This window comes from Bactrocera oleae, chromosome 3 (assembly GCF_042242935.1).
Source record: "Bactrocera oleae isolate idBacOlea1 chromosome 3, idBacOlea1, whole genome shotgun sequence".
NCBI classification, from domain to species: Eukaryota; Metazoa; Arthropoda; class Insecta; order Diptera; family Tephritidae; genus Bactrocera; species Bactrocera oleae.
The window spans coordinates 6,043,029-6,056,849 of NC_091537.1; the positions used below are offsets into that span (position 1 = coordinate 6,043,029).

The 13,821-nt window shown below is 34.8% G+C and overlaps 1 protein-coding gene across 5 annotated transcripts in view; it reads left to right on the plus strand.

The window, feature by feature from the left end:
* The window catches only part of for (cGMP-dependent protein kinase for), a 124,425-nt gene that overhangs the window by 50,993 nt on the left and 59,611 nt on the right, over positions 1 to 13,821 (plus strand). For all 5 annotated transcript variants that reach the window (XM_036358718.2, XM_036358724.2, XM_036358717.2 and 2 more), the window contains one exon: positions 4,010 to 5,882. In XM_036358718.2, coding sequence (XP_036214611.2) covers positions 4,069 to 5,882 — 1,814 coding nt within the window. In that variant the 5' untranslated portion in view covers positions 4,010 to 4,068. The remainder of the gene's footprint in view (positions 1 to 4,009; positions 5,883 to 13,821) is intronic.

Here is a 13,821-nt window from a genome sequence, read left to right on the forward strand (position 1 = left end):
CAAGCCCCTAAGTACTAAATATGTGGACCCCAGTGCCTATAGTTGACCTTCTACCGAAAATATCAGTCAATCCACAAAGAAATCTCAAACGAGTATACCATTTGACTTTGCGAGAGTATAAAATGTTCGGTTACATCCGAACTTAGCCCTTCCTTACTTGTTTTATTAAAGATTATTTTTCAAAAAGCTGAACTTTTTTCAAATTCTTATATAGATATATATTTTTTAATAAAAATATATCCATTTGAATTGGATTTTTTTTCAACTTTTATTTTAAACAAATATTATATATTATACAATACATATATTGTATGAATTTTTCGAAAAAAATACAAATAATTAAACATTTTTTTTTTATTTATTTAATTATGATTTATTTATTTTTTAATATTTATTCTTGGAAAATATTTTCCTATTCTCTTGTAATTAGTATTGCGTTTTTTAATGCAAACATTTTGGATAAAAAAATATAAAATTTTTTTTCCCGATGTTGGGATTCGATTTTTAGTTATTAATCCCAAATGTTTGGAATTGAAAATTAAAAATAAAAATGTTTAAATTAAATTTTAATATATAAAGATTAAAAAAGAAATTTTGTGTTTTAATTTAGTTAAATGTAGAACGCAAACGCAAAAAAAAGGCCAATTCTAAAACAATTTTTTTTTTTAATTTTTTTATTAAATGCTTGTGTTGAAAAGTATTCTTTTTTATTTTTCAATCCGGTAATTTGTGGGATTAAACATTTTGATCCCCAATTCGGTATATGCTTGTAATGTAAAATTTAAAACAATTTTTTAAACGATCTCTAACTTAATTAAACTTAACTAAATTCGAATTATCCATAATTATTTATATTATTTTTTAGCTTTAATATTTATACTCTGAACATATAAAATATTTTTTTTTAAATAATATATTACAGTTATTTTTATATTTTATTATTATTTTTATTTTTTTTTTATTTGGTGCTGTTTATCAATTTACTCTTTCTTTTTATATAATCTTATATATGTATGTATATATTTTTTTAATTTTTTGATCTTTTATGTGTGATTATAACGGCTTATTAATTTTGTTTCCATTATAAATTGTTTTTTTGTTATTGTTTTGTCTATTTATTTTCCTTGTTTGCATTTGCATTTTCATTATGTTTCACGCCGCCACTAGGTGTGTCGCATTTGGCACTCTCTCTAACATCTGAAAATCGCTGCCAGCCGACAAACGCCCCGTTGACAGGCGTTTTATTTGTGGCTCCTCCAGTATTATGTCGTTGTTTTTGTTGTGTGTTTGGCAATGTAAAACATTGCGCTGGCATTGAAAAGTAGGAAGTTGAAATACAACAAACAGGCGACAGTTATAACAACAACATATTAAATAAAAAATAAAGTATTGTATATAAGAAAAAGTTGCAAATGTTTTTTTTTGTGTTATTTTAGTTTTGCTTATTTGTGCAATCATGCAGTCATCCAGTCAGTTAGGCAGTTAACTATGTATAAATTTGCGATAAACATACTCACACATACATATTGTATATACACACCTACATAGAATAATTGGAGCGAGCAATTACTTCGTAGTGCCTGTGTCGTTTCACTCACTTGTGCCCACCAACAACATCGTGCATAATTATGTACAACACAACGCGTTGGCCTACTCTGGAATTCACTTACGACTACAAGTACTCACATACTTACAATATATTATTATCAGCCCGTTTGCGATCCTCCTTTGTCGGCTGTCTGTCTGCTGTGCCTCTGTGCCTAGACAAACAATGTTCGCATACGAAGCGTAGGCATTTTAATTGGATCGGAGTAACATTTACCTCACAATTTTTTAATTTCCATAACAATGCTGATTAATCGGTGTAATTTTTCGTTGAAAATTTTCCATTAATGCGCTATTTATACACTTTATAGCGGTATCTTTATAGGAGCGAGTAGTAATTCCCATATTCATATCTGAGTTTTAGTGTTCTTGGTTTATACATAAATACGTTTAGTAGTTTTTCAAGTTTCTTACAATATTGTGGGAATGATCTATATTTTATACTACTAATCTTAGTGGGGTCTTCAAACTAAAAACTATCTGTACACAGTTTTTTTAAATATCCACCATTTATTTAGATATCCAAAAAGTCCATTGAAATAAGGTTATTCTTCCGTGAAGTAAAGCAAGAAAATTATTTCATAAATATAAAATTCTCTAAACAATTTGCTCAATGTTCCTCGTAGATATATTAGGTCAAGTAAAAAGTTCGTTCGGTTTTTATTTAAGAGATGGCGTTATTGTCCATAGTTCTAGTGTTACGTGTCGCATCATGTCATACTATACAGTGCTGAAAACGTGTTTATTCGCGCTAAAAGTTTGTTTTTGACAGTTTTTCGATTAATTGACTCAGTACGTTGAGAACGTTCGTTATCGCATCTAATACTTCTCTTTTCTATTACGTGTACTCACTTTAACTGAAAAATCTCTTAAATTCTCCCTATCTTCATAAAGGTAAAAGCAATATATCTAACTAATTACTATTATCCTCAAGATACCATCAGATTATTTTAGCAGCATATTTCCTTATAGAAAACGATATTGATTTCTTACCTAATTGGGGAGGTAATCATGTATAATGGCTACGTTAGCAAAAATAGCGCGTTTGTTATGCATAATCTATTGCATTTATAGAAGTTCTGTTGTAATAATGGTGCGAGAGATAAAAGAATGTTTATAATGTGTAATGAAATATGTCGACACCCTATATTGATTTAAATTCTAGTAAAGTTCATTTAGAGCATGTTCATAGTATCTGTTACCTTACTTTGTATTAACATTGACCTTATGGGTGAATTCCTAATAAAGTATAAGCTTGGAAGAATTTTCCTCCCAGGTTCAAGAGCTTTGATAAATTGAATTTAATTTAGGTGATAATTTCAGTGCACTCCAAAGTAGTATCAAGTCTGTCCACTTTAAAAGGTGTAAAAACTTGTAGAAATCATTTTTCTAAGTCAATCCTAGTGTTGTTGCTTTTTTAACAAAGGTTCTTAAGAAAAATTTCTTATAAATAGAGATTCCTTAGTTCTAATCTTGTAGTGCTTCTTGAGGTAACCAGACAAATAACCGGAATTATGAATTGTAAGCACCTCCGAAGAACTGATATATTTTATTAAAATAGTTGCTGTCGATCGATATTAGAAATTGAAAAAACCGATCGAAGTTTGGTGCTTTTAGTAAACCAGAATGTAATATTAATAAATGGTAATATTTTGTCGTCTTAGGTATTTCCGAAAAAAAAATAAATAAAAAAATAAATTCATCATCATAATCAAAATAAATATTCTAAATACAAAATAATTCCTTTAATTGGCTAAAACTAACACTTATCTCTACCAACTTGAGTACTCAATTTGGGGTGTATGTCTTAACTAAAAAGCGTAATCAAAGCGCGGAAAAGTAGACAGTACTTTCTAATGTTTTTTGATATTCAAGGGTCCAAGCGCCGAAATGTAGGCAGTATTTTCTTATGTTTCTGATACTTACATACTAACATTTAGTTTACTTTATATTTAATATCGAAAGAAAAATTATTGCTCCAGTGTCTAAATTTCTGCGAAAAGTAGCTATTGGAAAATCGATGCATCAGAAGTTTCTTCACACTTATCTCAGACGTAACATAACCACACGTGAAAGCTATTATTATAATAAATTCTCTTTTATTTATTTATTTTATTTTATTTTTCGCTTCAAGAAAACTTGCACCAATTTAGCGCAAGCTCTTGCCACTCATCACAATGTTTTCATTCACACCGACGCCATCGCAAGAAAAAGCTTCCGCATAAATTTACTGATTATCAGCTGCTGATAGTGATAGATAGATTCATATATTTTTTTTTTGGTTTAATACTCATTGGAATATAATATTTTATAATAACAGAATTGTTTATTTTCTTTTCGTACATATTTATTTGTTTTACTTATATTTATTTTCGTTTTCTTCTTTTTGTTATGATTTCCGCAGGGCTGCTGTCGTCACGTCCATTTTGCTTTCACTCGAAGCGTGTCAAAAAAATCGCTTGAATGCGAATTTGTTTTGACCGGCTGTGCTTCGCTACTAAGAGGCCAGCCAATACAGAGCAAAGCAGTGATAGTGATTCACCGCATTCACTACCGCCACCCGATCGGTTACAGAATAATAATGAACAGCTTAAGAGGAATGTCATAACGACAAAACCGCCAACTAGCAGTAATCGCAAACCCGCCCCGCCACAATCAACTAATACGTGGTTAGTTAGCCATAGCAATAGCTCAAGTAACGGTAATAGTAGTCAGAAGTATACCAATGCACCATTTGGTCCCGGCACCATACTCAACACACTAGATCCACCGATAGCAAAATACAACGGCGCACAAACCACAATTGCGTCAACAACACCACCCACCACTAACGGTCTGAGCGCTCTGAATTCAACCTCGACCACTACAACAACAACAACAACAGCAGCGAAGAGTGTAGCAACCGCAGATTCTTTGGCGGCAACCAACGCCACGGACGAGCGGCAATCGTTCCGTCAAAAGTCAACAATCGCCGTTGGAAGAAAATCAACAACAAAAAATTGTTGTGAGAACGAGGAATATAATCAATTTAATAATAGCACAGACAGCGGCATTGGCAGCAGTTTAAGAGGCAGCGACCGTCGAAATTGTCTAGCGAAAACAAACGCGTACAACGCGGTCAGTGCCAGCGAGGTGCGAGAAAGTAGCGTCTCTGTTGGGCATCCCGACCCGAACACCTCCGCAATCAACGACAAAAACACCACCACCGCAAACAGCACCGTTACCGAATCGAACGCGTGTATAACGGTTCTGCGTCCGAACGCCGACAACGTCACGGCCAACGGCGTTATCGGTTCTGAAGAGACCGACAACGTGAACGCAACCGTAGCTGGGAAAGGGGCAGAGGCTGACGTTGACGCTGAGCAAATAAGCGAAAACGCCGCCAACATGCAGCAGGAGCCGAACGCCAATTTTCAGTTCCAACCCGAACTGGGACTGGTGAACAACAATAGTTTGCCCGCGCTTACCGGACTCGGCAGCAATACGGGTGCTATACGTACACTTACGTTACCCTTACAGCAAGACGTGATCACGCAAACTTTCATTTACGGCACCGTACCGCCGTCCGCCGCGCAACACATCAATTCATTGCAACAACAAGAGCTTCAATTGCAACATCGCTACCATCAACTACAACAATTGCAGGCGCAAACACAAGGCTTATTCCTTAATACGAACGCACCCGGCACCGTTGCTGCTGCTGCTGCGGCCGCAGCTGTTGCACAAGGCGGCGGCACATCCTTCGTGGTCGGTTCACCGCCACAACTCTACGCGACTTCCGCCCAATCGTCCGATTTTTGTGCGGTACAACAGCAAAAGTTGCTGACCGAACAAATGCAAGGACTGTGTATAACGAGCGGCAATGCCGCTCCTGCCAATTCAGCGCCAACGAGCGCGCCCACCATAAACTCACTACTCGATTCCTCACCGACAATGAATATTCTCAATAATAGTTATGTGCCAAAATCGGCGCAGGAGGAACGCTTCATGCAGATTATCCAGGCGAAAGAGTTGAAAATTCAGGAAATGCAACGTGCGCTCCAGCAAAAGGATACCGAAATTGCCGAACTGAAATCACATCTGGATAAGTTTCAAAGTGTGTTTCCGTTTAGTCGTCATACCAGTACGGCCACTACGCCGGGCGCTGGTGTGCAGCAGCGAAAAAGTGGTCAGGCTTATCAGCGACAGCGCGCGCAAGGCATCTCTGCGGAGCCGCAAAGTGAATCCTCAGTGTTGCTGGAGCCGGGCGCATTGCCGAAATATGACAAGGATGAGAGGTGAGTGAAAGTGAAAAATATATGAAGAAAGTGTTATGAAAAGTAAGGCAAAAGAGAATCCTTTATGGAATTTTTTTTTATAACTCGTAAAGCGTTTTTTCTGATTTTAAATACTTCTGAAAGTTCTCACAATGAATCACAAAAAACTCGCACTTCTAAATGGTTGTGTTTTTTTGGTTGTACGCACTTGGCTTCGTGCTTAGAGGAACGTTTAAATATCAACTTCTAAAAATATTTTTACTTTAATGTAAAGTATTTCACGATCGGATCACCGTAGCGAAGAGGCGTGGTATATTGAAACATTTTTCCGTCAGATGTTATTAAAAAAAATTATTCAGATAGAGAAAACATCTTTTGACTTGGTTCTTTCACAAACCGCCCTTTTATTAGTATCGTTTTCGCCTCATAAAACAAGGATGTTGGATCACTTAACGAACAATCTAAAATTCATATTTGACTAACTAAAGAAAATAGGTCTCGTTTGATGAGGAAATCTCTCAAGTTTGATTATCGATTCCAAGTAAGGATATGAAATATTAGCCGAAAAAATAAAAAAGACTGAAAAAAGATCACCTTCCTAAGCTACTGTTTTATAGACCCATATCAGTCATACTAATTGCCATAAGTCTCCGGTCTCTCTGCTATAAAAGCCGTAAAACTTTTCACGTGGTAGTAATTCTCGTAATTTCTCTTAATCAACCTCATGCTTAGTTACTTTAGTTCTTTTAATTACCTCAAAGCAACAAAAAGTGGTAACCGAAAAACGAACTTGTATGATTCTATTAGGAGTTGAAGTTAGACCTGTCTTTGGAGAATTGAATATATTACTTATTTTCATTCACTGAATCCTATACATTATAGCGTTGCATTATTTGGAGTCGAATTATTTAGTTAAAATTCTAAGTAGCATTTGTTAGATCATGAAGAATAAGCTTTCAACTAAGTTTATGATCTTTTTGATATTTCTTGCCTTTTTTGAAAACTGGGGTTTGGGATCGTTATTATGAAGGACTTGTCAGTCCTGAAGAGGTCCATAATTTTTCTTCTTCTACTTTACAATATTTGCCTAAAAACAAGGTATTGAGCGCTGACACTAACAAAAATAATTATATATATTATAATAAAATATAATTTTTTTGAGTTTCTTAGGAAATCTACGGTTTTCTGCCCGATTTTTAAACCGCTAAACTACAACTCTATTATATTTTAGAAACCTGATCTAGGATTAAGAGTTAAATACTGAGTGCTAAATTCAGCTTTAATTTAGCATATTTATGGTATATTACGATTAAACATAATCCTGATTAATGTATATAATTTATTTTTATTACAAATGAAATGAAATTACAAACGTCAGATGTACTGTGATGCATAACCACATATTTAACCGAGCTGGTGCGTTCTTTTGCAACTCCTTTATACAAAATTCGTATGAGATTTAAGATTGTTGAATTTTATTCCCATATGTCAGCACTTATTGAACGACGCTTGTATTTTTTGGCAAAATATAGCGATTTTGTATGTGAATATGTATGTAATATACTCTCAGCTCGGCACACATATTTTCACATACGAATTTCCCCAGAGAAATTAAAAAATATATTTGTTCACTTGTCTTGTTTTTCATTTTGTGCTTCTCTTTTGTCATTTGGAAATTTTTAATCAAATACTTTATGTTTTAACATTTGGAAAGCTTGTGATCCGCAGATTAATTTCGAGCATATTCAGTGTGCGATTATTTCGTTTATGCTATTTTTATGGCAGATTTAGTAATTTTTTTCTAATTTCCAGCTGTCACTTCATTATTTGTGTACAATTCAAGCGATTAGTTAGTTAGTCTGTTTAGTGTCTTTGTTTTTGGCCAATACGCCACGTGTAGGCGCATTTTCTTAGAAACAAAAATAATACCTCCGGCGTGTTTTAAATATACAGTAAAATATATACTTATGTATATGCATATCTTTTTGTTTAGAACTTTAGCGTTTATTTTTAAACGCTTTTTTCTCACAAACGCATAAATGTTCCGCAACAAAGACGATTCATAAATAGATATGCTAAAAAACTTGAAATAACTATATAATATACATATCTATATATGAATATTTATAACTGCGTATTTGTGCATGAGGGTGGTTAAAAAAAAATCGAATATTTTCTCCGCTCGGTTCTCTGAAAAATACGTGCTTAGAAAACTATAAGAAAGTCTCTCCAAGTATAAGCTCTTAATTGTAACGGGAGTTACATTTTTGTCTTATTATCAGATAGAAAAATTCAGGAAATTTAGAAGCGTCTAAGAACTTTTTTTTCGGGACCCCAAGCGGAAAAAATATTCGTTTTTTTAAACCACCCTATATAGCTGTATATAGTGTGTATATAGCTGTATGTGATCAGATCTCACGCTTCCTATTGAAGCAAATTGAAGGCTTATGTCCAGCCATTAAACATTGTTAGTTACAATGTATCTATATATATATATATATATATATATATGCGCATTTTTTTGCACAACTGTTTAACAATAATATTTTTTCGTCAGACTTTGGTCATTCATCAAGTTGTATTTAATGCGTGCTGCCGCTCTTATATATATATATACATATATATATTCTAATAATGCTAATTTCCTTTTTTATTGCTTTCGATGCGAGTACTAATTCTGACACATCGACAGGTTGTTGAATCTTGGCGGCCACTTTTTAGTGCCACACACACAATGAAACCTAAATACATACATACATACATACAAACATATGTATGTACAGAAGTACTTATTTATGTCTTCTTGTGGCAAGTGTGCGCTTTTTTAAACAAATTTTGCTTTTAAAAATTAAATTAGCTAAAAATACTTAATATATTGCTATAAATATTAAGACTTCGCACACTTGGGGGCTTCTTTTGGAAAATTAGCAATTGAATTTGGGCTTTAATGGCGCGTTGCTGGTTATTCTCATTAGCCTTTTAATTACGCCAGATAAAATCTGTATAATAAAATGTTAAAATGTGTGTGCAACAACAAAAACGAAATACTCAAATAAATAGTTGCTCAATGAGATTTTCCAATTCTGAGCAAAATGTGTAATATTTTACTTTACTTGCTTAAAGTATACTTTTAATTACCTTATTTTTTGTATTTCCTGTTATTCGTTAGAAGATCAACATGCAAATTGAAAATTCTGCCACTTATTTTGAGTCTTTTAATACCTAGCGTGAATCTCAGCGCTCCGCAACTTTTGTGTCTGCTAAATATACATTTGACGTCCCAATTTTCGGGTTAACTTAAAATATTTAAGTGAAGAGATCTTTTCCAGATAATTAAAAAAAAAACAGAAAAAAGCTGCATCTGAACAATATGTTCGGAGATTGTAGACAATAATCCTCCGCAAATTTTGTGAAAATCTCTTGTCAAATAAAAAACTTTTCAATACAAGGACTTCATCCGTCAGTTTATATGGCAGCTATATGCAATTATGTTCCGATATCGGCGGTTCCGACAAATGACCAGCATTTTGGGGAGAAACGGATGATTGCAAAATTTCAAAAACTGACGCGAACATTGCCAAATCGACCCAGCTCGTTACGCTGATCATTTATATGTACACTTTATAGGATGTCGGGAACGTTTACTTCTGAGTTTCATTCCTCCTACTATGAATTCATCAATCAAAGTTCTCATTAGCATATGAAAAACCTCATATTTCCATCATCTTTTAAAGCTTTTTCAGTGTTCTAAGTGAGCAAGCATTGGCTTTAAGTAAGGTTCAGCCAACATTTCCTTCTGAGTTTTAAATATTTTTGACTCGTGTTAAATTAAATTACTTCGAATATTTTAACATTCTTGATTGTCTTATCATAAAAAAAATATTACAAAATCATCCATTCTACTCTAATGTGAAATAAAAATGTTGTTTTAATTATTCGTGGATCTCCTTTTCTTGGTCACATTGCCAATTTAGCACGAGTTATTATTAAGGAGCTAACTCTTTGGGGTCTTAGAGCCTCTAATAAGGCGTTTCAGCGGGTTGAGAAGCAGACTAAACAAGCTTCGCAGATATCTGGGACAAAGTTGCGTGAAAAATTGTTAGATAATGTAGCATACCTATTCTTGCTGCTGCTTCCTTTTGTTTAGCTCTCTGTGATGTTTTGGCGCTTTTCGCCTAAGCTGTCTCCATCTAATATAAGCGTCTATTCTACGAAAAACTATGCGTTATTACATCTTTTTCAAGTAATTACCTCACTGAAACATTTCACATCATGCCGCCTGCAACTAGCGCAGCGCCTGCCACACACACACACCCTCAAAGACACACATTGACTACATTGTCGATTTACACAACAATTATGTACATAGATGCATCAATTTTCCAATAAAACCAATCGATATTGCAACAAACGGATAGGCGGCAATTACAGTGGCAATTGTAAATGAAACAACAACAAGCATAATATTTGTTCCACTTTGCGTTAATTGTATAACGATTTGGGCCTTTCAGTGCGCACTTCAAAAACAATATGGTCACAAAAAAAAAAAAATTATGATAAATGTTTTAGAAAATTGTGCGCGAAAATTTCAACGAAAAAATTATAATAAATTAGATATATATATATATTATATATGTATGCATAAATAATTGAGAGCAAAATTATATTTGAAATCGCAAAAATTTATACGCTCGAAAGACCGCAAATAATTTTTGGCGTTCAAATCGATTATTGGCATAAAATAGCCACAACGGCCTGACATGAGTGGCTGCCACATAGTTGTTGTAAGAGTCGGTGATTGTGGCATGAAAAACCAGCAAATTTTGACTGTGGTCCTGCGAAGCTTGTTAGTGGGTGAGTCGCTGCGTTTCCTAACACAAGTGTGTCTATGCGTGTGCTATGCCGTGCTGTGCCATACCATGTTATATGCCGTGTGGCATGTTACATGCGTCTATGCTTTGCTGGGCTCATAAATCACGCAGCTGGCCGACATAAATACGCGCTTACAGCTCGCTTATCGACCGAATGCTTATTTATTATTAATAATCGTAATAAAATACACAATCATGCGGCGGGATAACGACCGTAAATGCTGCAAAACTTGCCTGTTGGCGACAGTTTAAAGCACCTCTAATACGCGAATAGACATATAACGGTTTTGGCAAATTTACGCTTCGTATATTCCTAGATTATGCCTATAAATCTACAATGGCATGCACTGGCGGTCGTAAAAGCATTAGGATGCTGAAAATTTTGTTTTGAAAAAAATCGAATTTCATTTGTAGATCAAACCTATTAACTAGTAGTGGTATTCCTCATTCCAGTCGCTGTGTTACATACTTTCATTTATTAGTGATATTTCTTAGTTCGTTGCTTTGGCCAGCGATATTTTCCTTCATCAAGTGCTAGAGTTGACCTTTCCATGTTGATTCGTCGTTCCCTCCAGTTAATACTTAATATGTTATAACATTTTTTATGACAGCACAAAATAATATTTTTTATTTTTCCATTTTTGTGAAATGAATGGGCTTTTGAGAACAAGACTTTGAACGTATATATATAGCAACTACTTCGAACAGTTCGAAAGGACAGAGTAATCCCAATTAAGGAGCACAACACCCAGTTTCTGATGGGATACTTTCGAAGATATCAAACTTCTAGCCATCTGCGCGAAGCAGCGAGCCTAGGAATATCAAGCGAACTTTCTTACAAGTCTTCGTGGAGATACAGCTCTATACCGAAAAGATTTCGGTACCAACTTCAGACAAGTACTAAACACCATTCATGGTAGAGCTATTAACATCTTCATTAACATATCCAGAATTGATCTTGACATATGTTCTGCATTCAAAGTCACAGCATTCTAGTCTATTTGCATATCCTACCAAACCTACTTACATAACCCCCCTTTCCCTATGATCCGAGCCCATCGAAACAGCTCGTTTACTGCACTTAATATCAAGTGACTTCGATGACAGTAAATTTTGCGTTTTCTTACTAACAAGGTCTAATTTTGTTATGCCAGAACAACAATATCACGCTTCGGAATTCTTCTTACTCAAAACTCTCTAATGTTTGTGAGTTTATGATAGATCCATAGATTAGGTAAAAGATACAATTTAAATACAATAAAAAGCAACCTTCTGCCAAATCCTTCAAAATCATTGCTTGACCATGAAACAAAAAGGTTTTTAAGAGTTTTGTGAAAGGAGTTATTTGTAGATATCGTTGAGGATCAATCAGGATCATCAGTCATTATTGTAGGATTATCGCATTATTCGCTCACTATAGGAACTGAAAGCGGAATCTTGAACAATGATTTGCCAATGGTTTATGCTCTAATTATATTAAAGTCTCTGGTATTTTCCTTCTAAATCAATTTACTTCTATTCCAGTAAAACCAGTTCTTTCCCTAAAAAGAATTTCACTCATATTTGTACCTTTTCTCTAAGAAACCCCAAATAGTAATTGAAATATGACTAACTTTAAATAACAAGAAATAAATAAAACAACAAAAGGCAGTCTTAACCCAACCAAGTGTCTCAACGGACCACCGCCAAGCCACGCTTTACACATAATAGAGATTTATTTACATTTCAACAAAGCGATTTAGTAAATAGTCGTCGAAGCAACGAGCGCATTCGATTCGCTATGATAATGATATCTACATAATAGCATATTTTCAACTACACCTTTAGCACACCATCTACATCAACGCAGTTATATTTAACGTGCTCACAAACATTTTAAGAACTTGATTATCAGCGTTCATTGCGATCGATGGTAATCAATTCCCAACACGACCACCTCGCCGATTACCGACCGCTATCTCCACGGCTGTCGCACAGTAGTCACTGCAAGTCCAGCATGTAGCTGGACATGTAGTCCATATAAATGCAGTGTACTTATATGAAAAAGGAGCGAAAACCCCCATGAAGCAGGCAACATAGAATTCTCGCAACTAATCATTTGGTCCACCACTTCGCTGCGCACGGCTCAACGTTTAGTCATCGTTGCACTCTTCAATTTAGCAAAAGTCCAACCAACAGCAGCCACGACTGAGCTTCCTAATTGAAATTATAAATTTATGCGCTCGTTTGTCGTCGCTGAATGGCTGGCTAGCTGGCTGCCTTACTGCATCACTGTCTTGTTTATGCTCCCCGTAGCATTGCTGTTGTTCGCTTCTGTTGCTACCGTCATTATTACTGCAGCTGCACATGCGCATATCCAAGTCAAGCCAAGACGAGTCATTTCAACATTGACAGCAGTCAATTGGCCGATCGGGCATTCAACTTGGCTTTCTGCGGTCTTGGAACTTGTTGCACATTCATTGCTTGCAAAATTGCACACTTAAACAGCATCTTCGTCGCAGCATGGTGCTGGTACTGTGCGAAGATTTTGATAAGTAAAATGTTTCGATTAAATTATTATATAAATTATATATAATACGAGTATAATGCAACCCTGTTTAATATTTTTTTTTATTAACGGAGCATTTGCAACGCTGAGTGCTGCTAACAGCTGTTTTGGAAAAACAATAAATTTTTTTATTTTTTAGTCAGAAGCAGCTACTTGTTGTTTTTTTTTTGTTATATTTTCATGTACTTTTCTACACTCCAACAACCCCACTGTGCCTATGAAGCAATTGCATTTGCAAATACAGCACTGTTTGTACTAACTGTCGCCATTTATTTTAGTAAATATATACATCATATAGTATATCAAATAAGTATAAACTACCGCCAATGGGGGGTACATCGCTCTATGTAAGGCCCGACTTAAATTTCCAAATTGAATATCATTTGGAAAATTGAGTGTTCGCGATGACGTTGCAACGTAATATTCAGCGACAATTTACACAAAATGTCATGCGTGTTGACAGCTATGACGGACACATCAAAACTCATGTCGTAAAATAGACAGACACATACACTGACACACAAGTTTATGCACATTTATG